The sequence below is a fragment of the Pseudoliparis swirei genome, chromosome 22 (assembly GCF_029220125.1).
Source record: "Pseudoliparis swirei isolate HS2019 ecotype Mariana Trench chromosome 22, NWPU_hadal_v1, whole genome shotgun sequence".
Classification (NCBI taxonomy): domain Eukaryota; kingdom Metazoa; phylum Chordata; class Actinopteri; order Perciformes; family Liparidae; genus Pseudoliparis; species Pseudoliparis swirei.
The window spans coordinates 15,082,697-15,108,510 of record NC_079409.1 but is presented as its reverse complement, the minus strand read 5'-3'; the positions used below and the strand labels follow the sequence as shown (position 1 = coordinate 15,108,510).

The 25,814-nt window shown below is 41.8% G+C and overlaps 2 protein-coding genes and 1 pseudogene across 2 annotated transcripts; all 3 read right to left on the bottom strand.

The window, feature by feature from the left end:
• cops7a (COP9 constitutive photomorphogenic homolog subunit 7A) lies at nucleotides 1-11,212 on the bottom strand. Its single transcript, XM_056445164.1, has 8 exons — nucleotides 11,141-11,212; nucleotides 6,623-6,745; nucleotides 5,194-5,269; nucleotides 4,324-4,412; nucleotides 3,081-3,283; nucleotides 2,887-2,992; nucleotides 1,788-1,957; nucleotides 1-570 (listed from the first exon to the last, which is right to left on the bottom strand). Exons 2-8 carry the CDS (start codon nucleotides 6,743-6,745, stop codon nucleotides 531-533), a joined length of 807 nt encoding a protein of 268 aa, XP_056301139.1. The 5' UTR covers nucleotides 11,141-11,212; the 3' UTR covers nucleotides 1-530.
• A 486-nt stretch (nucleotides 11,213-11,698) lies between these two features.
• On the bottom strand, nucleotides 11,699-18,392 carry cldc1 (C-type lectin domain containing 1). Its single transcript, XM_056445165.1, has 6 exons — nucleotides 18,084-18,392; nucleotides 17,161-17,271; nucleotides 15,677-15,808; nucleotides 15,416-15,567; nucleotides 13,884-14,005; nucleotides 11,699-13,371 (listed from the first exon to the last, which is right to left on the bottom strand). Exons 1-6 carry the CDS (start codon nucleotides 18,172-18,174, stop codon nucleotides 13,209-13,211), a joined length of 771 nt encoding a protein of 256 aa, XP_056301140.1. The 5' UTR covers nucleotides 18,175-18,392; the 3' UTR covers nucleotides 11,699-13,208.
• Nucleotides 18,393-21,982: 3,590 nt separating this feature from the next.
• Nucleotides 21,983-25,462, bottom strand: LOC130213265 (uncharacterized; annotated as a pseudogene).
• Nucleotides 25,463-25,814: the final 352 nt, after the last annotated feature.

The window sequence follows — 25,814 nt, the reverse complement described above, 5'->3', positions numbered from 1 at the left end:
TAAGTAAGTACAGGGCGTTGTTTTATTTCCCGACAATTTATATTCTGATTTTATACATGTCTCAATTCAGCAGAGAGAAAAACATACAAAGCAACATAGAATGAATCCAAAACAAAAAAACAAAGTTCTTAAACCAATAATGATACACACTTACACATCGAATACACGGATCCCGCTTCAGCTCAAAGGCAACCGACTCCTGCTGCAGACTGATCTGTCTTCATGGTCTGGATTACAAGTGACACGTATGTGTGTGTGTGTGTATATGTATATGTGTGTGTGTGTGTGTGTGTACACTGACGGTCCTCGACCATCAACTATTTTTCCATCAGCCGGTGTGTTTCTGAATCCGTCAAGGTGAGATTGGGTGACAAGAAAACTTCCCATGAAGCTTCCTGATTTTATTGTGTGTGTGTGTGTGTGTGTGTGTGTGTGACAGGGGAGTCCATGAACATCTTTTTGTCCATCATGTCCGTCGATCAGTGATAGTGTCCTTCAGTGCCTCGTCTCCACGTCTCAGTCTCTTGTTTTCAGTTGGACTTGGACCAGATCTTCCCACTGCCGCGCAGCCTGACGGGGAGAAACAGAGTGAACCACTGCACCGGCACATGGGGATTTATCGTCGTACCGACATGATTTACATGTTTACTTTCCACTTGCACGACTAAACAAGCATATTACTGATGCAACCTCGGTGCAACGGTGTCTTTGTGATAACTAATGGCAGTATTTTGGCATCGGAATTGATTTCAGCGGATTTTCTATTTCCGACAAATGAAAAAGAAATTCAGCAAAGAACCTATTCCTAATAATAATCGCTGCGCTATGTCGCGTCCTTTTAATAGCTTCATAAAGAAAGTGTCAAAACTCATTTTTAATTCGAGGATTGAGGTTACGCCATCATTAATTCGGATTTCAAGTGGATCTTCATTTGAATGAAGTGCAGTGCTGAGTGATGAAAATTATAGAGCTCAAAGCTTCATCCAAATACGAGAAAAATAATCACTGCTTTCTGTTCGACGGCAACAACATAACCAGCAGACGAGCGGAGCGTCTCTTTGGATCACTGGAGGGGGCGGCGGCTCCTTCAGGAGAGCACGTGGGGCATCTGTGCATCCAGTGACATTTTACAATCCAGGACAGATGTGGAATTAGCCATCGGTAATTGGGCCGGATGGGAGCAGAGCAGGAAGAGTCCCTGAAAGCAGGGTGAGCAGACTTCTGCAAAACACTGATGTGATAATAAAGCTACTTCATGCAGACACACGTCCACACTAACCACTTACAACGGCAGCTGGCTTTTTAATGTTGATTGAAAAAATAGAAACATAGCGGTTCTGTGTTAAATTCCTCTCCCTCTCTTGTCTTCGTCATGCTGCGTTTGTAATTATAAAGCACTTTTCAAAAACCACGGTACCAACGTTTTTTAACAAAACAAAAGAAGCAATAAAAGAAATGTGATGGAAGAAAACGACACCGGCAGCTTTCCTTTTTGCTGTTGTTGAGGAATGGCTAATAAATAGCATTTGTTACTGGAACCCCCCCCCCCCCTTGATTTACCAACAATTCGGACTAAACCAATTTTCAGTCAATTATTCTACATGGCCGAACACATTTTATGTGTTCAATTTCTGGGCCATGCTTTATGAACGCAATCTCTATGCAAACTGACCGTTTTATTCAGAAGGCCGTAACTCCAGTCATGCGTGTGTGTGTCTGTGTGTGTCTGTGTGTGTCGCCACGCACTTCGACGCTGCCAGTTCAAAAGGTTGCATCACGGTACTCACCCTTTCACCTTTGAACTTTTTTTGCCTGGTTGTCGTGGTTCCTGAGAGGATGCGGGGTCTCGTGGCTCTGCAGGCTGATCTGCATCCTGATTGGAGGCGGCTCCAGCGGGGGCGGGGCCTGACGACGGAGAGGCAGCGCTGGCCTTTAATGTTTTCTGGAGGTTTGAGACCTGAAAGATGGATTCAAAATTACAGAGGGGGGGTGAGTTAAAGTTTCATTTAGTGTTGGAACAGTTACTCAGGAAAATACTTGTTACTTATTTTCTTTTGTATAATAATAAATAAAATAATATTACTTGCTTTCAAGGTTATCAGTTATGTTACTAGTTATAATACTAAAATACTATTGCTGCCCCACTGGTTGGTTATAACTCACCATTCTGCTCGTTTACAGAAGGAGACGTCTGGTCATAGATTATTTGATTCACCATGAGACCAGTTATGTGACTGGCTAAGAAATTAATTAAAATCCCCCACCTGCTGATCGATATCCTCCCTCCCCCAGCCGGTTTCACACGTTACGCTTTAGCCAGAATAGAAAGAGGCGACCGCCACGCAGTCTGTGTGCCTCGTGTCTTGCGCTCTGCCTTTAAAATAAAAATTTCAACTGAGGGTTAAAAATATTAAACCTAACCGGTCCGTCTCTTCCTCAGCTCAGTCACATATGTGCCGAGGGGATATTTACCTGAAAGTTGACGTGATGCAAACTGACCTGCCGCGTTTCGCCTCGACACAACATAACCTTACTTTGCGCAAAACACAATTCATTTTCTGGCAAAGCAGCAGCGCAGCTGAACTTAGCATTTCACGACTCATTGCTGGGGAATGTAATCATATCACAGTAACACTGGTTGTATAACACTCGTCAGGTTTGTGGATACATTCATACAGAAGCATGTTCATACTTTAATGTGTTCATGAACACGCTGCAGTATGAGCTTACCCTCAAACAAAATGCACAAAAAAGAAATATGCAGTCAGTAAGAAAACTAAAAGACCACAGGAGGCTGGAAGCATAAACAGATGCTGAAGGGGAAGTCACATTTACTGGATTTACTGGGTGGAAAAAAACTGTAGGCTGACGAGATGAAGGACTAACCTCCGTTTCCACTTGGACTTTGACCTTTAACTGGCTCTCTCTGTATTGGTTCGCCCTCGAGACCTGCTCTTCAATACCACACAGCACTGTCTCACAGCCTGTGCACCTGAGAGAGAGAGAGAGAGATGGAGTTAGAAATCTGATAACTGAGACATAACAATGTGTGTGCACAGGCCCACAGAGGGGATGCTGACCACTCCTGCAGCGTGTTGACTATGTTTGGCAGCTCGTTGGGCCCGAGGTCACGACCCACGCTGCAGTCTACCTCCACCTGCTGGTTCCTCTGGTCCAGCTTGCCCTGGATGATATCGCAGTACACGGCGTCTATCAGCAGGTCCTCCAGCTCCCTCACATTCTTCAGCTCGAGCTGCTGCAGAAGCAGCGAGTACGGCAGGCACTGAAGGTAAAAAAAAGAGATGGACACTTAACATTTTATCTTCTTTTTTTATCTAAGGTATAAAGACAGATAATTTGATTCCGCTTTAATGGTTTGATGGGAAATGATACAAAATGTTACAGTAAAATTGCCTATTTGTCTAAATGTCACTGCCAGAGAAAGGTGAAAGGACCGTTTTAAATTTAGCAATCCTTCACTGGCCAATTAGAGAGTCCACGCCTACATGCGGGGGAAAGCAGTGACAGTAAAAAAACAAGGTCAGGAGTGAAAGGAGCAATGATAGTAGAAAGTGAGATTAAGTTTATAAAATTAAAAAAAGGACAGCGCTGGTGAGAATAATGAATCAATTATTTATCGGGAGCAGAGAAAGAAAAGGGCAGGAGATGTGCACAACGGTTGGCAGGAGCGAGTTAAATATGCCTTAATAAAAGAACATTAAATATACTTCATCATGCACATGGAGGGAGGGGTAAGAAGTCCAATATGAAATGAGCAGTAGCGGCTGTGCTGGTAACTCTTTCTTGAGAAGCTTGAGACTGAAAGGATTTTTGGTTTCTGTCATTTTTATTGAGCTGATATGAAACAGCCACAAGTTTAAAGGGACATATCCAGTTAATTTTCAGGTTCCATGATAACAACACAGAAGGGAGAGAGAGACTTGGTTTTCTGCTCAGGTAGACATAACTCATACGATTTACATATAAATAATATAAAAAAAAAACTGAACAACTTCGTTGTTTACAGTTTTTGTTGTGTGTGTGTTGTGTATTTGTACACTGAAAAGTGAGCTTCTCATGATCTGTCCCTTTGTAAATTCACAGCAAACCTAAACACAAAAAAAAAAAAAAAAAGGTGGATTACGTGGCCATATTTGAAAGCAGCAGCATTATTAACACAGCACTGACATCTTGCTCTGCGAAGCCGACAGCAAAGGTGGCTGCAGAAAGTATACATGTTTTCTATTTTTGAGGCGAACACAACATTACACAATGAATCTGCATGTTGCTGTTTAAACTGCAGTGAAAAGAATGAACCAGTACCTTGAGGTTGGATGCCAGACTGATGATGGACAGATGACGGAGTTTATTTCTCTGAGCGGGGGTCAACTCGGGAAGAGAGGCAGCTCTCTCTGCAGCAGCACACAAGAACAGGAAATAGTCAAAAAGAGACACAATGGGAAAAATGTACCAGAGTAGTGTGGAAGTGTCACTTGAAGAGGGTCACACATCACCGAGGCACTACTTATTACTTTGAAGTGTAACGTTACGCAGGGACACGCAGGTAAGTGTGGGGCTCTAAGCAGCCTGAGAACATAGTCGGGAGGAAATCGGGAGGAAATCGGGAGGAAATCGGTCCCGAGCGACTGTGTGTCCTGTTGCTATGCTCCCCTGGTGACGGGACTCACACCCTCAGAGAAAGCAGCTGACAGCTCCTCTGAGGGCTTCACCACACAGCCCTATGAAAGTGAATGTGTTTCCTGTCGGCGTGACTCCAAAGGGAAAGGAACAATAAAGTAGGCTAATTTTTTTGTCCAGGCTATTGGTTGATGTTCAGCATAAAATTTGAAATAATTAACATTCCACTTCTCGTTGAAGCCTCTCGATGCATTACACAGACGGCAAATTCACAAAAGATTAGTTTACTGCCCATTTGTGAGAGCACTGCTGCAACACAGACAATCATCAGCCAATCAGAACACTTGGGTGTTGCGTGTCAGGGCCAGGAAAGGTTTCCCATACAGATAAAAGCACAGGAGTAAATGTGTTTGTAATAACCCGCCTGCAGTGTCTCAGGTGAGGGTGTAAAACATGCGTCAGGGTACCTGCTTCGCAACAAAGAAAATACAGCTAATAATAAAGAGTTGCAGGGATGCCCCATTACTTATTTACACTGTGCTGCCACTGCAATACCTTTGTAGTCACAGTAGGTTCCATAGGCAAAGAGGTTGAGGAGCTGGTACATTGGTGCATGAGGGCCATTCTCCATCTGTGGTGGAGAAGAAGAAGACGAGGGGAAAGAAAAAATGAAGTGGCAGAACACTGAAGTAATGAGACTCCACATAAAAACGGTGCAACTGCAATTTGAGTCTTGCTGAGACTCTTTTTGAGGCTGCATTCACCACAACAGGCGTTGCAGCACTCACTGCAGGGTTGTGCGGCGATGTCACTGAAATGGCCCATTTGTGGGACTCCATGCTGCTGGTTACGAGTGATTGTCTGTCTGCATCGACAGTTTAGAAAAACATTTACTTTCAATAACTAAGAAGGATATGTGAAGCTCATCAAAACGTTTGAAACTGGTGCATGAGGCACAGCTGAGACACCTCCTTGGGTTTGGGACATCCATGCTGCGACTCTCCCAGTGGGCGTCTTTAGTCTGATTTGTCTCCAGTGAACAGAGGGATAACTTTTAGAGACTTTCCTTTTGGCTGACAGGAAGCTTTTGCAAGACTCTCGACTATAATTTAACACCAGTGGGGCATTGGCAAAGTTTACCAGAAATTACCTCCAGGGGCGCATTTAGCCTAACTGCTGCTATTTTGTATTTAGATGTGAACCTGATATTGAAATTGAAAAAACAGAAACTTTAGGAAATGCATCATCCCCCCAAGAGGACGACAGTACATGAAGAAATGGTATAAACAGACAATGGTATCAGCTCAACTACAGATTAGTAATGGATGGGATATTTTACTTTAAAAGTCCTCTGACGAAACAAAGAGCTAAACATATATTGAAGCAAGAAGCCAGTGCGAGCCAAGAATTGTTGACGGGGGGGATGGGGGGGTGCTGAGCGATTAAATATAAATTATATATCTCTTGTTCTGCCTGTTTTGTGATATACTTGCCTAAAAGGTGCCTAATATTTCTAGACTGAAATAATATCGGCATTATAATTATTATAACTATGAGGATTTTTTTAGTTGCCTATTTTGTGTTTTGATTTTTTTTGCGGCGCTGAACATACGCAATATGTTGGCAATGTACTTTTTGAAACTGCATCACGCTCAGGAACTCCATTTATAGATGTGTTGATTGGGAGGGTAGTCATGACTTTGATCATTGACGCACAAATGGAGACACATGTCCACATGCACAGATGATCAATGTGGTTAGGGAGTGCACTTGTGCTGATGCTGCACTCACAATGTGGTCACACGCATCACTGACCTCTCTGAATGTGATTTGGTTCGCCAGATTCTCAATGTGTGCTGGATAAATTAACACCCGGGAGATTAACTGTGAAGTTGCGATTAAAATGGCGTATCTTCATGCCAAGCCTGAAAAGGTCGCGAAAGACACAAACGGGTAGGAAGATGACGTGCACGTGTGTCTTTACCTCTCTGACATTAGGCAGCTCCAGGATGTCGGAGAAGACGTAGAGGCCTGGGGTCTCCAGCAGAGAGCTGACAGCCTGGGCCAGAGCTGGGCCTGACAGAGACAGGAGCTGCTCCACCTCCATCTGATGAGGTTAGCACAGAGGTTAGCAGGTGAGACAGAACAACTACAGAGAGACACATACAAGCGGCAGCAGTGTGAAGAATGTACGGATAGAAATCAAGGAAATTATATTTCTGTTTCCGCCTTGGCTGTGCAATCTGAAAAAGGACACGAGGGTCAGCATATCACAATCTGTGATCAACACGATTGCAAAGCTCTGTTAATAAACACGAGGACTCCACAGGTCGTCGGTCTCGTTGTCGTGCACAGCAGCCAAGTCCTCTTGAACAAAGCACACATAACCCTCAAATTACCTGGATGAGCTACTCAGACCGTGGAGGAGTAGCTGCTCTGGGTAGCACCAATGCTGGCAACCAGGGTAATGAATGCAAAGAACAGGCCATGTTTAGTCATCAAAAGCAAATCCCCTTCATACACAATGCAGACGCCCTTTGGACAACACCAGAATAACTACCCAGCGACATCCAGGCTACATTCACACTAATAAGCCTTCATTTAAAATGTAAACAATATCCGTCAAACAGCCAATTCACTTCCTGTTTACGCCCGCAGCAACATAACTGGTGTACGCGGATAATCTAGCGATAGTTTCAGGTGTGCTAGTTTGGACGGAAATCACACTGCAGAAACACCTGTTTTTGTTTTAAAACTCCAGTATTAAAACGGAAACATATCAGTGTGGATGTAGCCTTAGTCTCCAGAAAGTGTATCCCGAAAAAGCAAAAAAATAACAAAAAAAGGACAATTCCCCGATTCTGTACAAGCTTTATAGTAGAAAATGTACCTAATATTTTAAAAACAAATGACATGGGCAGGATGTCTGGCTCTATTTGTGCGTTCCTTCTCATACCAAAGTGCTTTAACTGAAAAATATCCCAATCTGAGAAGCTGTCATGCTGATTTTGATGGGCTATTTTAAGATATCCTAATCCCAGCAGACACATCTTGGGACACAGAAGAAGTTTAGTTTTACATAAGCATGACAAAATTGTTGCAGTTTCATCAGACAGTTTTTATTACCTGAGGCTACTCCTTAAATGCAACAGTCTTGGATACCAACGGCTGAGCTAAGACGAGTCTTATTTGTCACAGCCAGTACAGAGGGTGCGAATATATTGTATCATCCTAAATCTGATGCATTTAGATTCACACAAGCACATCTAAATGTGAGGCGTGAAGAGCATATCCTCAAGCAAGCTGAACAGATGATAAGGTAAACAAACCACACTGTCTCAGAACAGAGTTCTTACACATCTTGACCAATGGATTTCCAGGACTTTAAACCAAATGTCCATGACCAAACTGAAATCTCGGTATAAACATGAAAAATGTAGAAAATGTTGCGTATTGAGAGCGTACGCCGGCTTATATTTTGAGCGTCTTTCTTTAAAAATATATTAATTATTTCAAACTCGGCGTAAATGAACATGTGATTATAACAAATTTCCATGACTTTTCCAAAACTTTGATGTTTTAAGTTTTTTCCATGACTTTTCCAAGCCTGGAAATGACCATTTTAAAATTCCATGACTTTTCCAGGTTTTCCATGACCGTACGAACCCTGTCAGAAACAGTAGCATACCTCTTGATTTCAAGATAAAAAATAAAAAAAATCAACCTGGATTGGCTCCTTGGGTGTATATTATGCTTATTGAGTTTAAAAAGAAGGACAGAACTGGCTGCATATCAGCGAGAGATGGCTGGAGGCAAATGTGAAACTGCTCAATATGCAGGATGAAGACCTTCAGATAAAGTATCTTGGGGACCACTGAGAAATAAAAAAAGATAAAGTAGAAGATAAAATACTAACACTATACAATAACTAAGAAAATAACTTAGTGTAGTTCCAAGGATCCCAAAGGACAAAAGGGCCACAGAGTAACTCATTCTGTCACATTGTGTTGGCTTGTATTAATGACCTTAGATAATGACTTCACTCTTCTCAATTCATTTAGCCTGTTATGGTCATTAATGTATAATTGTGAACCACGCCAACAGAATTGTAAAAAAAAAAAAAAAAACCTTCTGCTCTCTTTGTACGGCACAAAGGGCACCATAAACACCATTTAAAATATTCATCATTGTTTTGCTGCCAAAAATAATCAACGATGCAAATAATAGTTCAAACCAAAGTGGATCTTAATTGGCTATAAAAACTAAAGAACTAAAAAACGCGTTTTATGAAGTGCAACTTGGGGACATTTTTTATTATGGACTTAACAGAGTTTTAACAGATATGCAGACAGATGTTTGCCATTTTGCTAATGAGATAAAAGATATTCACAGAGTGTCTTAGCGCTAAAGAAAGCACCTGAGGTGAAAAAACGGAAACAAGTAGGAAGGAGGACGTTTGAGAGGCAAAGAGTTTCTTAAGCAGAGGAGAAATGGTGGCAAGACAAAGAAGAAGAAACATTCACCAAACACTGAATGACGACATATTAGATGGTGCCGATCTTTTTTTGGATCAACTAATCACACCTCTAACAGAATGCATCGTACCGAGCAACAGGGTCCACCACACCTCCTCAATTAAAGTGTCAGTCCCTTCCTTGTCAAAGTTGCTCTGAGAAGTTTCCCAAATCACTCTTAAGCCAAGAGTCCTTGCTCGAAATTGTAGGAGTTCTCTGAGAATATGGGTCCTGAAATTTAGGGAAATGAGGAAAAAATACTTCCCAACACATGGAGCAGTGGATTGAATGTTGCAGCTTTAGAAACGGTCTGGTCTTTTCACTCAGTGTAAACAAGGCTTCAATGAAGAGTTAAAACAAGCTGCGTGGAACAGTCTGGGAATGACTAATAATCGTAAAGCTGCTGAAGGGAAAACAAAATGAATGTTACGGTGTTAACTGCATGTGGGCAGTGGTGATGAGATTATTCCAATGGCACAGTCAAGTGAACGCCTGTTTACTTTAACCCTTGTGTTGCCTTAGGGTCATTTTGACCCGAATCAATATTACACCCTCCCCCCGCTTTAGGATTAATTTGACCCCATTCAATGTTTAATGTCGGTGTTCTTTCGGTAGTCAACAAACAAACATAAAGTGCCTCACACTTAAACTTGGAAAACAATATTAATTCTAATAATTTTCTGGAGGTTTTAATTGCTGGCGTCAAATTGAACCCAAAGGGTAAAATATGTTAGTAAATATAAAGGTAACAGGAGGGTGAAACATTGAATCGGGTCAAAATGACTCAAAGGCGGGGGGAGGGTGTAATATTGATTCGGGTCAAAATGACCCTAAGGCAACACAAGGGTTAAAGATAACTAGAATTACTGCCTCCTCAAAAAAGTGAAGCTGCAGTTCACATCTGTCTAAAATGTCATCACTTCACCATGTTATCATATGGATTCTTGCATTATGGCCAACAACATGTTTGGGACCTTGACCTTTGAACACAATGAAAATCAAAGTATACATTTGAGCCACTTTTTTTTGTATCCCTCCAGGTGTTCCTAAGATCTTGTGTTCATGAGAAAGGGACTGACAGGGACCTCTTGCCACAGCTGTTGACAACGCTTTTTATTATCGATCAAGCAGCTTAATGATCTCTGCCAATATTTGATTGAGCACATAAATAACTAGCTAGAAAAGTATCAACAATATCACAATTCTCCAGAGGTCACGGTGATGTTTAGCCTTATCAAATCAACTCTCTAAAACTCAAATGAATAATGTTTAAAATTCTATTGAGCCAAGAAAAGATGCAATGTGTCAGTGTTTGTTGATCGACTTTTCAATTAATATCCTAATAACTTAATGGATATGAAAGACTGATATTGTCAGGTTTCTGTTGCTCACAAAAGGGAAGAGTCGACGCCATTTCTGCTCAACAATAACTGTGACTGAGTACATTTGATCAAAGTTAAATATCCAAAACAAATACACACATTTTCGTTAACATACGTGAACACGTGTTTAAACATACTTAATCCAGTGGTGTGGCTATGATGACAATATTATTTTGAAGTCTCGGACAGTAATGTACTTTCACGAGAGCATTTAAAACCACATGTCTCATTTAAAAGATAATCCACTCCCTGTTTTACCGCTAGCTTAACGCCGGGTATCGGTAAAGCTAACGAACGACTGCGTCAACAGACATGCAAGCAAATGACGGACACAGCGTTTAATTTACAAAACGTGTAAAAGTTAGTCTGTATTTAATTAGTTCTCATTAAAATGCATGTCAGCTATTATTCGGTCTCAATGTGTCACGCTAGCTCGATGCTAACGGCTAAGCATCCGAAGGCTTCACGTATCCATTGACGTTAGGCCTCAGCTCACTTTTAGCCTTTCTAGTCGTTTAAATCACATCACTGCACTGCGGAAGTGACTGGGAAGTAAACACGCAAATACATATCCCCGCAAAGGTGTTCAAATGTGTCCAAATGTACCTTGTTGTGTTGGTTTCTAGCAGATTGCCTCCCTCTCGAGAGTTCAGTTCCGCTGTTAGGACACGTACGACAACAAAGCAACGTAAGCGTTGATTGGACGGTAAAAGGGAAGTGGGCGGGACAAATGCTGCTGTCAATCAGGATCTGTGTCAGCGGATGAGAGAGAACAGCGCCTCCTAGCGGTGATCTGATTCACACTGGGTTCAGTCGAGATCAATACATTGATCAGCCGCGGTAAACAAACTAGAGGTCAGGATTAACGAGATACATCTGAGTGTTTCATAAAGCGATTTAGGAGAGGGCATTTGTCTTCTTGTCTCTTGTCTGTAAAGTGAAATAATGTAACATCCAATAACTCGCACAACTCATGTCCACACTCAGGCCGCCCTATATGTGACAAGTCGTCACAAGCTAAATATGTTGTGAGCATACAGTCTGTGGTTGTGGACCGTTTTTCCAATAAAGGAGGATGCAGTTACATCAACGACGAGACTTCTGGTTACCTTGTTTGTGAGATGTGTGTAAATGTGGATCTCACAGACAGAAGAAAACGTAGAATCAAGGTAGACAATTTTATTGACATACATTTATTCCCAAAAGTCTAACATAGGGCAGGAAAGCTATTATTATTCATCTTAGATGAGCACATTAAACATTTACAGCATTAACATATATCGACAAACAACTATTAGATAGACAATATATAGTTGTTATAGCTTCTCCATGCTTTTTTGATAGAGCTGAGCCTGCTATTGTATTTTACTGAATATTACTTGTCTTATAGCACATGCCTTTATTCATCTAATGTGTGTCCAGTTTTATTTAATGTGGGATTTAAAAAAGAGAAGTATATTAATCAATGTTTTACATTTCAGTGAGAAATTGCAGCGATTTTGATAAGAATATGTTATCCAAGAGCAGCTCTTTTTCAGTCAGTTTGACCAATAAATCAAAATTAGAGATGCTAGATAAGACAGGGTTGTGTTTTGAAAAACAACTACACATATGGTTAAAAGAAAAGATCAATTGATACAATAATGTATAGAACTGACATAGGATATCACACCAAGCTGCTCCATGAACCAGCCCCGGGCTCGCCATATAATTTGTAATGCACAGTAAATCTATCGTATTTCACTCTATTGAATCCAGGTGTTTCATTGACATTGAAAAGAGTGTCTACCCTATTGAGAAATATGAATGTCTTGGAGGAACTGAAAACGTGTTTGTGCACGTGAGCGTTCCCCACTGGCGAGCTCACAGCTGCCGCTCTGCACTGTTTTCTGATAGCATCGTATCGACAGACAGCGCTGTAGCGGAAGCATAGCATCCACACTGTTATTGGGCCAGCACGCTTGCCGTAGTTTGTACTGTTATAGTGCTGTTATCACCGTTAACTACGATCTGTCGGCTTATTGCCTCACCATGTTGAGAGCCGTTGAGAAGCAATCAAAATGCTCCCACTCTCTTGTTATGCACCTTCAAAGGGAAAACAATCTTAAAACAAAAATATTAAATCAGATTTCTGAATAATTTGCAGCTCAGTTTTGAGGTGAGAATGTGCACAGATTTACAGCAGAGGCCCAAATGTCTAGAACACAATGAGCGTATTTGTGGCATTCAGCTTTGCAACAGGAATACTTGTTTTGTACCTGGATGACCTGACATTCAAAGCTGAATTAAATAATAGGCTCTCTCATTGTGAATGGGCACACTCCAAACATGTTGGCCTAGCTGATGCCATCAAATTGTATGTTTTAAAAATGATATACTGAAATCCTACTCTATCTAAATTGTGTGCAATACCAGAATGTGTATTCTTTTTAAATTCCCCCCAATATATTTTTATCTTAATTCAACAGATTTTCAGCAATCATACCTTCAGTAAAAAAGAAATAATAATCCTGTGTGCCTACATGTCGTACATCACAAGAATGACCTTACGGCCGAGTTATGTTTTCTGTAATCTTACAGCCATTACTTCTGTGTTAACCGTAACCCTTTTTGGTTGTATTAACCCTAACCTAGTTCCAGACCTCCCAGTTATGCAGATTTGTAGTATTGTGATTCAGTTGAGCTGAATGGCATCCATCTGGCAGACCCGTTTGTAAATGTGTTCACAAGGAACATCAAACCATGTCTTTGCATGGCTGTCTAAGGTGGCGCAGTCCTCTCCATGTTCCCCTCCTGACTGATGGTTATTGGGCTCTGAGCTCCACTTATCCCAGTATCTGTGACAGACGAGAGGAGGACACATGGATTGATATGGTAAGCTATAAATAACAACTGTGAACACTTCTGACAAATGGAAAAACACACGCTCACCCCACCCACTGATGCCATTTTTGATCTTTCGTGTCTGAGATTTTAATAAAAGAATGGACATGATGCGTGTCTTACTATTCTTTGATGTTGCAACTATTATGTTATTTTATATATATATACATGACTTGATGATATTTGTTGTGAAAAACAAGGCTGGAGGGGAAGCAGCATATAGTGTCTAATGTATGTATGAATATATATATATATTTATATACATATATCAATATATATATATATATATATATATATATATATGTATATAGGCCAGGTAAAACAGGCAGCTTATTTTGCTTTGGATGTTTAGGTTACTCCTGGAAAGTTTAATCAGTGTCATCGAAAATGAATTCAGGATGGCAACTTTAAAATAAAACATAAACAATAACTAGTTTACTGGATGAAATAATAAATGAGATGGTACTTGTGTTTCAATGTGGTGTTGTCCACCCATTTCCAGTCTCCTTCCTTCTCTGTGTCAGACAGGCCGATCCAGAAGTGGTAATCAAATCCACCAATTCTCTTGGCTTCTTTTTCCAGAGCGTCCTGAAAGTAAACAAACAAACACATCGTTGACACACAGCCTTTGTTAGTGCCAAACCGTAAATCCTAATCCTTAACTTTAAGACCACGTCTTAACGCTTTGACAGTTCTATTTAGAAGTGAAGACAAAACTCAATGTCTTAATTTTCCAATAGTGTACGAAAACACAAATTCAAACACTCACTTTCTTATTACCTTCGCATTGAAAATGCGGAAGGTTATGTTTTGATCGCCGTGTATTTATTTATTTATTTATTTATTTGTATGCGTGTTATTCGCATAACACAAAAAGTATTACACCGAATCGCATGACATTTGGTGGGATGATTGGTTATTATCCGGGGACCAGTTGATTAGATTTTGGGATCAATCGTGTCAAAGGTCAAGGTCATGAAAAGGTCAAAATCTTCTTTTTACCATAGCGCTGTAAATTATTATCCAATTGGCATGCAACTAATGCCAAAATGTTCATAATTCAATGCCCAATCTTGTGATATGCGAAGGTATGCGCTCTACCGAGTGCCCATTCTAGTTATATATTATTTTACTTGGAAGGATTGCAGTGAACTAAACAGACATCTCTAACTCTGTAAAGAGCCAATGTGTAATCTTGTAAACAAATACAATGAAGGCATATGAGCCCTTTCCATAGCAGACATATTGACTTGTCACAGTAAGAAAAGTGATACCAATAACATGAATAATGTGTCCCAGGAGGTCATGATGATAGTGTGACATTGAGCCAATACCAGGACCCTGAAGCAGCTAATTATCAATTTCCTTATCTACAACCGTTTTGAAAAGTTAAAAGGTTCGCTGTAAAAATGGTCCCTGAACTCTGTGTATACAAAGGATAATAACATGTACTTTGTCCCGTCCCTAAAAAAAGGTGTTGCAGAGCGAAAAGGGGAAACACTCAGTCAGTCGAGCACGTTCCGTCGACACCCACACGTTCCTGAGTAAAGGTTTAGTCCTTTTCTACACTCTATGGTTTAATCACACAAATAAAGTGGGAATCACCGCTGTGGATGGACCACGGCTGAGCGCACAGGGATATAGACCTGAGACCTTTGTGTTTTGATTATGTACTTCATTGTTTTGCTTAAATAATAAAATGAAGGCTCCTCAGCTTCAGAGTTACTGTGCATGCTGGTCCGTTGCCACGCTGTCATGGCTTACTGAGATAAAGAATATAACAGAACTAAAAAGGCATGTTCAGTTTATAACTTACATCTAACTTCCTGTCTTATGCCTTCGCAAAAGTAAAGACCGGAGAAGTGACCTTGCCTTGCAAAGATGTCTTTGGATTTCCTGCCCTTACACACACACATGCACACACACACACACACACACACACACACACACACTCTCTCACACACACACACACACACACACACACACACACACACTCACATGCTGTTCCATGGTGTGCAGTATAGTAAGATGGCTGCCCATGTCTGCACAGCTATCTCTGCTCTTCCACCAGTCCAGCTTGTTGTTGCTGAAGTGGAAACACTGATCTCCGACATGAAGCCACCCTTCTGGACACTCCCTGCACTGCTTAACTATTGATGAGATAAAGAGGCCGAGATAGGAAAGAGGACGAGGGTTAACAGTGTAGCAAGGACAGCCGGAAATTAAGATTGTGTGCACGTTCGATCTCCATCCCGCCACCTGTCTTTGAACAGCTCCGGCCCAGAGCGGCGTAGTCCTCACACAGCTGGATGAGACGCCTCTGTGCCGAGTTCAGCTTCAGACCCAGAGATGAGGAGTCCTGGGGGGCACCTGGCAGCGGCCGACCAATCACTGACAAGGAAGGAAGATGGATGGATGGATGAATGTATATATAAATAGATAGATAGATAGATAGATAGAGAGATAGATAGATAGAGAGATAACATTTACAACACAGTCTGGTCCAAATGGGTGGACCAACATTGCCACCAACAAAAGCCCTGAAAAGAAACTTTGTATTGACTTTATAATCGTCATGCTGTTGTGTTTTTGCCACCACCGACTTCTTCCTCTTAAAACAGGAATCACCTCTTTACAGTCTGAGAATCTCTGATTGTACAGCTGCTGTTTCTGGAGATAGTTTAGTTTATCTGAGTTCCCTTGCGGGTGTAAAAAAAACCAAATCATTTACAATATTAACTTTTTCTGGTTTCGTATTTTTTCACATTTGTGTTTCCTCTGTTTATGTTGCCACTTCCCACTTCCCCTTTGCCTACTAAACAATAGTTATCTGATGTTTTCTTAGAGGAATTGAAAATACGGTTAAAGGGACAGAAAAACATCTCAATATTAAATTTGATAGCTGCCCTTTTATAGTTGTTTTCAAATGTATTCACTGGGAACTGAACATTTTGCTTTCATTCATATCAGAGTTTGCATAAAAAAAAAAAATAAGTCATTCTTGATAAAAACGAATGACACATATTACCTGTCACATATATTACACAGGTTCAGGTGCTGCAGAGAGGTAAATGTGGTTAACACATCGATCACACAAACGATGATATACCCATGAACAGTAGTACAACATTTTCCTGAGATAGATATTTGGAAAATTAAATAAAGAGTCTAGCAGGATAAAGTGAAATCATTTGGCCCACAATATTTAAACGCTGGGAATATTGGCTGATTTATCATGAAACATAATGGGTAATTCCATATTTACAAGGTAGAATTAATTAATTTTGACAATATATTGAATTAGAAAGTATGAGGTGTTTCTTTTTATCTTCTCTTGTTGCAAATCATCATTTTCAGATACTAAACTTGTATTCAATAGCTTCTGTGTGTGTGTGTGTGTGTGTGTGTGTGTGTGATGGTAATAGATCAAGCATGTGCTTCCCCAGTGGTGTTTGTTTTAAATGAGTGTGTCCTCACAAGCACATTATCAGGCTGAGCTGCCAGAGCATGTTGGCCCTGCAAGAGAAATATTTCACAATTATGGACCTTTCTGCTTTTTCTATTACATAACCCTCACTGGACTGAGAGGAGCGCTTTATCTTTGTTATTGCCAATTATAGGTGTCCAAAAGTGCACCGAGCTGATATAAAGAGAAAATAATCAGCGAGAGAGAGCCTCACAGGGAGAGAGACAGACAGGCAGATATACATACTCAGCCTGGAGGGCAGGTGGTTCATACTTACAGAGCACAGTGAGTATGATGTTGGCGCAGATGGAGGCCAAAAAGCCAATAAGCATCAGGAGAGCCGTCCGACTCCTCAAACACTCAACGCCCCGCTTCAGTCCCTGGGAGCCTGATTAGACACAAAATGTGAAAGCGGTCTATTCACCATTTTAAATCCTGTGGTGAAGCCCAGAGTGCAGCCTTCGAGTAAAAAGAGATTGTGCAACAGAAGTGTTTGACCACAGTTTAGCTTCATGTTCCCAAAAGATAACACATTGGTGAAAGTTAGGTGAAGTGGTCACTCCTCTGTATTTTTCTCTCTCTCAAACACAAAGATGCATCTCCATGTCGACAGATTCAGCAGCAGCAAAGTATTCAGATCCTGTGTGATGTAGAAGTAGCAAAGCCACTCTGTAAACATACTGTAATGAGTCAACATCTTGCATTCAAAAACAACAGAGTTAGGACAACCACCTATGACATTAAAATGCTGCTTACTCATGGATAGTAATTCAGTAGTTTAATATATGATAGTGTAACAACGATAAAGCTCATGTCGGCTGCTTTTTGAGAACTTCTACTTTTATACTTTCAGAACATTCATAAAACATAAACAGCACATTTCCTTGAGTAAAAGTTTAATGGAATACTTCCAATTCAAAGCTGATGTTTTCACATACACAGGTATTGCTACTTTTACTTTAGTAAATACTCTAAATAGAGTCTATCACCATTGTTATTAAGAGCAATAAGTATACAATGTCCCTATGAAATGTCGTCAAGTGAAGTAGACTTTACTCTACGAAGAATAAAAGTGAGGTACAAGTATTTCAGTATGTTCCCAGTACTTGAGTATTGGTAGTTATGTGTACATGATATTTCCCCACTGGCTTTTACTGACATGACATCTCTCAGTATCGTTGTCACATAAACACACAATACCGTTGTTATGTTGGTGGATGAGCCGGTTCCCTCCAGGGGTCGGCTCCTCTGTGAACTCCTGCAGGTTCCTGTAGTTTTCTCTCTCCTCCATGGCTCTGGTGCCCTTGTTTAACACTCTGTCTCTCTTTATACTGCACCTCCTCCTGTCCCTAAAGGCTTTGGTACCTCCTCTCCCGAGCAGCAATATTTCTCCTTGAAGTTAATAATCACTGATTCTGGATGTGGGCGTGACTCAGAACAGAAATACAATTTTTGGAAAAAAACATTGAGTAGCTTCAACTCCCAGAAAATCACAAGGCTGTGATGGGAGCGACGTGCATGGTGAAAAGAAAATAAGGAATTGAACTCTGACTCAAATAGAAAGTCCACAGATTCACAGGAATGTGCGGTGATTGTGCAACCACACATGTTTTATGTTAGAATTCACTGAAATAAAGAAGGACAACATAATCCTCCTCTGCTTTAATTAGTGTGGTTTAAATAACAAAACCTCATGAAGAAGAATAGCTGACAATGGCTGGAGCAATTAGGTGCCAAGAAAAAAATGATAAATGGGACATATACCCCCCAAAAAAGAAACATAAACAGAGTGGGCATCTGGTCTGTGTGTGTGTGTGTGTGTGTGTGTGTGTGTGTGTGTGTGTGTGTGTGTGTGTGTGTGTGTGTGTGTGTGTGTGGTGTAGAGGTGATATTGTTGCAGCTGCTCTACTAACGAAGAGTATACAAATAACTCTCAACACAGAAACACACGGCCACACACTGCGCTGATTAATGCTGAGTCATATTTTTTATACCTCCATCTTTGCCAATTCTTAAAAAACATATTTGTCTTTGTTCACGTAACGGAAAATGCATGCCAGAGCTCCACCGGGAACGTTTGTTTAATCCGCTCCCCTCTGGCAGGTCATCGTTAGGCCACAAGATATTTCACCATCTGAGTTTACATGTTCTGGGAATCATGACATCATCTCCGGTCCGTAGTTCTGCTCGAATAAACACACAGAGAGCAGAGAGAAAGTGTACTATATCCTATGAGCAATGGAAGGAAAGGAATCTAGTTTAGGGAGCTTTGCTGCTGTGTCCTTTTTTATAAAGGCGTATTTCTGACGTGGCAGTTTGAATTACTCACAAGGGTCTGGACCTGTTCTATGGGCCCCCACCTTGACCTGCTCTATGGGCCCCCACCTTGACCTGCTCTATGGGCCCCCACCTTGACCTGCTCTATGGGCCCCCACCTTGACCTGCTCTATGAGCCCCCACTTTGACCTGCTCTATGGGCCCCCACCTTGACCTGTTCTATGGGCCCCCACCTTGACCTGTTCTATGAGCCCCCACTTTGACCTGCTCTATGGGCCCCCACCTTGACCTGTTCTATGGGCCCCCACCTTGACCTGCTCTATGAGCCCCCACCTTGACCTGCTCTATGGGCCCCCACCTTGACCTGTTCTATGGGCCCCCACCTTGACCTGCTCTATGAGCCCCCACCTTGACCTGTTCTATGGGCCCCCACCTTGACCTGCTCTATGAGCCCCCACCTTGACCTGCTCTATGAGCCCCCACCTTGACCTGCTCTATGGGCCCCCACCTTGACCTGTTCTAATGGCCCCCACCTTGACCTGTTCTATGGGCCCCCACCTTGACCTGCTCTATGAGCCCCCACCTTGACCTGTTCTATGGGCCCCCACCTTGACCTGTTCTATGGGCCCCCACCTTGACCTGCTCTATGAGCCCCCACCTTGACCTGCTCTATGGACCACCACCTTGACCTTCTCTTTGGGCCCCCACCTTGACCTGTTCTATGGGCCCCCACCTTGACCTGTTCTATGGGCCCCCACCTTGACTTGCTCTATGGGCCCCCACCTTGACCTGCTCTATGGACCACCACCTTGACCTGCTCTATGGGCCCCCACCTTGACCTGCTCTATGGACCACCACCTTGACCTGCTCTATGGGCCCCCACCTTGACCTGCTCTATGGACCACCACCTTGACCTGCTCTATGGGCCCCCACCTTGACCTGCTCTATGAGCCCCCACCTTGACCTGTTCTATGGGCCCCCACCTTGACCTGCTCTATGGGCCCCCACCTTGCCATCCTCAGTCCAGCAGTACTGCTTGTTATATTCAAGCCCCCAGTGTGCACATATATGTGTATCTGCATTTACACGAATGTGTTGTATGCTTGTGGTGTGTTCAGGCACCGTGGGCATCAGAGGCCACCCTGTCCTCTATGTTCTCATCGGGCTGTTGCTTGGAGCCTCCTCTCCAGCTGCAGGCACTCCAGAGGAAGAGGAGTCCTTTCTGAAGATGAAACTGAACGTGTAGATGAATCGAGACAGACTCCTGGGTAATCAATTCTCCAACCTGGCAACCAGCTGCTCAGCTCCAGGTTCTGGACTTTTCCTCTTTCAGGCTCCTGCAGATGCATGTGGACAATCCCACATGCATTCCCTTTAGTCCAGCAGTCTTTGTTTGTTGAAGTAACACAAGGTCTCTCTCTCCCACAGCGATCAAGTGTAGGCTTCACGTAGCGGATCAATGCCTCTTCATCAGCACTGGCAGGGATGAAGGTTTAATAGTACCAATTAGTGTGCAGAGATGGTATCTTGCCATCTTAAACGCCAAAGAACGGCGTATAAGAGTTTCTGTGTACGTTTTGTTCTCTGTATTTTAATATATTTGCTGTTCAAAATCAATTTGGTTTAAATATCTTCTAATAAGGAGATATACTGTAGGCACTTTTCTGACAAACAAAAACATATAAGCAATGTGTGTGTGAGGCACCCGCAGAGTGTCAGGTTGGAGGGTTGACACAATGAATACAATGGAGTTAAAGACATAATCCTATTATTTCATGTATTTAGTCATAAACCAAAGTTTTGGACAACTTGTAATTGTTACCTGATGATGTACTAAATAAAACATGAAGGAATCACTAAAGTCATTAGAACAATCCATTGAATAAATGTGGCACACAGTCTCATGTTAGTGCTAAATGAAAAAGTCAAGGGGTCAATTCAGTAGGATTCATCCTCTGAGGACCATGAGTGTCTAAATAGGGCTTATTCCTACAAAATACAATACCTGATTGAAAAACTACTTAGTTTATAAATGTAATATGTTCTAGTTCACTTTTTGAGAGAAGGTCTAATGGATATTTAGTTGTTATTGTGAGTTATTAAAGGTAATTCAATTAGATGTAAGGGTATTATCATTAGGATATCCAGAAGCAGCGACGATTCCCTCTCATGAATGGACATCGGACACACCGACACATGTTCTGCTTCACGTCAGTTAATACCTGCAAAGCTCATTATTGAACATGCCCCGTAAAGAGAAAGTAATAAACACTCATTTTAACACATTTTGGACCCCAGCCTTGTTTTCTCAAAAATTGCGAAGGTTTGCATATCAATACTAAACAAAGTGTATCTCCACTACCACAAGGGGATTTGAATAATTGTTGTTGTAATAAAAGGAAACACTTGTGAGAATACTCCCGCTGTCTAAATATCATCTTATATGTTACAGGTTAAGATTAAATGAAGATAGTACACAACACAAAGTAAAATGCTGTTATTATGATTATCTTCTCAAGATTATAGCACAATATATGAACAGTATCTAAGCAGAGTTTGATTTTGAAAAAGAGGAAGCAGAACTAAATGAGAGCGTTGTTCGTAAAGAAAGTTCAGACGAGGTCTCCAAAATGGGCATTTGGGCACGTTCAAGTTTTCTCATGTACCAGACTATTTATCTCACTTTTATATCACTAATGGGGTTCAACACATGCGAATACAGTCTACAAAAAGAAATTATTAATATTTAGACATTTTAAATCTTAATTTTAATTAACCAGACAATCTATATTTACCTATTAAAAACACCACAAAACTGAATGTTGAATATAAATGGAACATATTTTATTTGAACAAACTGTACACACTTCTAACAATAAGAAATGGAAAAAAACAATAAACTATTTACACAATTCTCCATTATGCCTGTACAATCTGTACAAATCCCTGGAGTTAGTAATGTGCATTGGTGATACATTTTTACAGAAGCAAATGTACTGGTGAGTTGTGTTTGGAGCATTTGAAAACGATTTTAATTGTTAGCTCATGTTGTGCTGTTTATTTTGACCTGGAACATCATTATTTTATTTTGTGATTATCTTCCTAGTCATAACTGGTTAAAATACACAAAACCACAGCCACCTTCTTAAGGGGCTGTGGGCGACACCAGTCTGTATAAAAAAAACTAACCAGGTCTGTCAGTGCATGATTATAATAGAGCTTCATAAAAATGACATTACATGTTGAGAAACAATGTTGTTTAATATAGCACCATATATGTACAACTGTAAACCTCTTTTTGATTCATACCATTCTTTGAACTGGACATTGTTTTCCACTTTCAGACCTTCACTGACACACCTAACATCATATCTGGACATAAATCCAATAGGTTGTGACGTCCTCTTGAAAAATGTCTCCGTGGGAGATTTTATGTTCTGTGGAATCCTTTTGGTTTGGGGCTGAAACAGAAAAAAAATCACAGGTTTCTTTTTTTGAGTTATGGAAAGAGACACAGAGCGAGACAAAGCAAACTGCAGATGTTGATTTTATTCAAATGTATTTCTTCATAAAGCTCCTAGTGGCAAAATGTTTCAGGGCTGATGACTGAATGTGCATCTTGAGTCATTTCACGAGACCAGGAAAATGGCTAACATTGGCAGAGTTGATGCCTGAGGTGTGTCATCTTCTGCTCATGTCATCAGCAGAGAGAGAGAGAGAGAGAGAGAGAACTGTTAATGCGACATTAAAGGAATGTGAATGGTTTGACATGTCTGCGCCGGTAGAGGATGAGTACCAGGATGAGCAGGAGCATCACGATGACTGTGACACTACACATGACCGCCGGCATCCACAATCTCACTCTGAGTTCTGTGTGCAGCAGAAGCAGAGAGGCATCAACCAGCATACAGTCGACACAGAGCACATCATCATTTGGGAGTTTTCCTGATCCGATGTGAGGTTCTGGGACAGGGATGTCTTTATGTACAGATTGTAAAGCACTCTGAGACAAATTTGTAATTTGTGAAAATGGGCAATACAAATAATACTGAAACTGAATCATGGAAAGTGACTGTCGTAAAAGAGATTGTGGCAACGAGGTCATAACCATCTCATATTTCCTGCTCCCTTTTCACTTCCTGCGCTCACCGACCTTCAGCATCATCTCGGCCAACTTCAGCCGTGAGTCGCTCTGCCACGGCTCCTCATTACATTACATTACATGTCATTTGGCTGACACTTTTATCCAAAGCGACTTACAATACTGTTACATTCATTCACTGTAGACGCAGCTACAGGGAGCAACTCAGGGTTAAGTGTCTTGCTCAAGGACACATCGACTAGGGCGGGGATTGAACCTCCAACCCCCTGATTGAAAGACGGACCTGCTACCCACTCACCCATAGTCGCCCACTTTCCGCCAACTCCTGCCCCCACTTCCGGAATGGTGAGACGGGGGTCAGATGTCGGAGACGACAGGGACGACCGTTCAGGCCGAAACCATTTCAGTTGTAGGTCGGAGGTCAGCGGATGGCCGAGGCCGCGTGTCAGGTTGAGCTGCTGGCCAGAAATGAAATGTGTTCCCGGAGAGGAGAGGACTGAAGAAACAGAAAGAGAGAAGAAAAAAATATCACGAGTGTGAGAAGACTTGGCAGGCTATAAAAAGCATGTGCTCTCCTTTCCTCTACATTAACTATCTGAATCTGACTGAGCATCTGTTGCTGCAGCCTGCCAGCCCAACCTGCCAAACTGAGAGGGTTCAAACTGAGAGGGTTCAAATAAGAACAGAAACAGCTAAACGTGATGACACCAATGTGAAAAACGTGCAAGCATCGAAAAAACAAAAACAAATTCAATGTAGTCTGGTGGACGGTGGTGGTGGCTTCCAGTGGGGGCAAAGTTGGAGAGAACCACACAACTTGCAGCAGGTAGTTTCAATGTTTCCGGTTAAATAATAGCTCAAATAAAAATGAGCAATTTTTGTTTAACACCATAAATCCTCAGAACACAGAGTCCAATTAAAATGCATTGTGTGATCACACTCTAACGGTGGAGGAAAAGCTTGTTGCACTCCATAAAAACAAGTGGAGCTAGACAAGTGTATTAGCCACTGAATTAAAAATGTCACACCGGGGACACTTCCAGAACAAACTGCAGCGGGGGGATGAAAACGTGTGCACGGTACAACGGAGCAGAAGCAGCGAGGAGATAAAGAAAGGACTGTCTCCGACAAGGATGACAATTAAGAAGGAAAAAAGAAATGGGACATCAAGAAGATAAATGAGGACACGGCGATAACAAAAGAAATACACATCATTTGATGGATGTGAATGCATCACAGAGCGGAGCTGGTGCAAAGCAAGTCATGCTGACTTACTCTGCAGCACCTTTACTGGACAGTCCTGTTCAGAGTCACACCACCTTTAACTTATCGGGGGCACACATCATCTCCTTTGTCTTCTTCCCTCCCTCGATTTCTAGTCAAAGACAGAGTTCCATTTTTAGGGTCTGGTCCTCTGTCTTGGTCTGCCTCCCAGGTCCAGAGAGGGAGAAGAGCCTCTGTGGACTCAAAGCTGCGGGTCGGGGACAAAGTACCAGTGAACCTCTTGGATGTTGTTGAGCGAGAAATATCCTAAAACAGACTGAGTTCGAGGCGTTAAGCTCAATTCAAGCAATAGAGTTTATTCAGTAACTGAAAGGTTGTCCGGCAGTTAAACGTGCACGGGCCTAATTCAACGTCAGCTCGTGGGGAGCAGACGAAACTAAGAAATAAGGCGCTTAATCAATAGTGCGCAGTGGGCTTCATAGGTTCTCCTGAAGGGAGCCTATTGGTTAAAGTCAAAGCTGCAGGCGGAGCTAAGTTTAGAACAGAGCGGCCTGGTTGGAGCACTGGGTATCTCCACCCACACTGGCTCACGTCCACGATTTCTTCTTCGTGGGTCAGCGGTTAGAACAGTATGCCTAAACAGTCCTTTTAAATGAAAATGTAGCACTGAGCTGATCATGTCACATTATTCTAACTCTTACCGCTGAGTTAGAGCAGTTTATATGTATAAAGGAAGGAAGCAACATCAGTGTGTTTAAAGAGAAAAGTCCCAAAGTCCTTTTGTTGGATGTCTTGATGATCAGTGAGTCGTCAGATAAGGACAGCCGGTCTCTTCAGGGTTCATCTGCCACGGAGGATTTAAATGGTTGTTGCTGTCAAAAGCACCCTAATTGGTTGAATTATAGTTCATAGCAATGTTCACCTGTAGTGGTCCACTTTCCGCCAAAAGAATTGCGGCAGGCGAGTTCAGGGCCATCCTCTCTATTAGATATCCAGTAGACATATAAATGTTGTAAATTAATACCCCCCGGAGGCTGAAGGGTCGGCGTTTCTCCCACCAGAGCATATATCATCTCCGCTGCCCCTAAGAGAGAGAGACAGATGTTATTTGTTGCTGCAAAAAAAACAAAAACCCTCAAGTAAAAATGTATAAATCATCTGCAGTCTCACCTGCTTTCGACATGAGCCAGGAGGAGGAGGACAGCGGAGTGAATTATGTTCCTCATTTCAGTCACACTGAAGAAAAGGTTAGAAAAATACAGATATACATATAAATCCTTTACGATGATAATAATAATACATTCTAGTTGTATTGCAACTTTCCTTTA

Excerpts from the sequence above, each read along its gene's own strand:
- cops7a (XM_056445164.1), bottom strand. The coding sequence starts at position 6,745 with ATGGAGGTGGAGCAGCTCCTGTCTCTGTCAGGCCCAGCTCTGGCCCAG. Across the intron at positions 1,958-2,886 it reads AAGTCCAAGTGGAAACGGAG|GTCTCAAACCTCCAGAAAAC; the intron begins GTTAGTCCTTCA and ends TCCATCTTTCAG. Across the intron at positions 571-1,787 it reads AAAAGTTCAAAGGTGAAAGG|GCTGCGCGGCAGTGGGAAGA; the intron begins GTGAGTACCGTG and ends TCTCCCCGTCAG.
- cldc1 (XM_056445165.1), bottom strand. The coding sequence starts at position 18,174 with ATGGAGGAGAGAGAAAACTACAGGAACCTGCAGGAGTTCACAGAGGAG. Across the intron at positions 17,272-18,083 it reads CATCCACCAACATAACAACG|GCTCCCAGGGACTGAAGCGG; the intron begins GTATTGTGTGTT and ends GTGTCTAATCAG. Across the intron at positions 13,372-13,883 it reads AACACCACATTGAAACACAA|ATACTGGGATAAGTGGAGCT; the intron begins GTACCATCTCAT and ends CGTCTGTCACAG.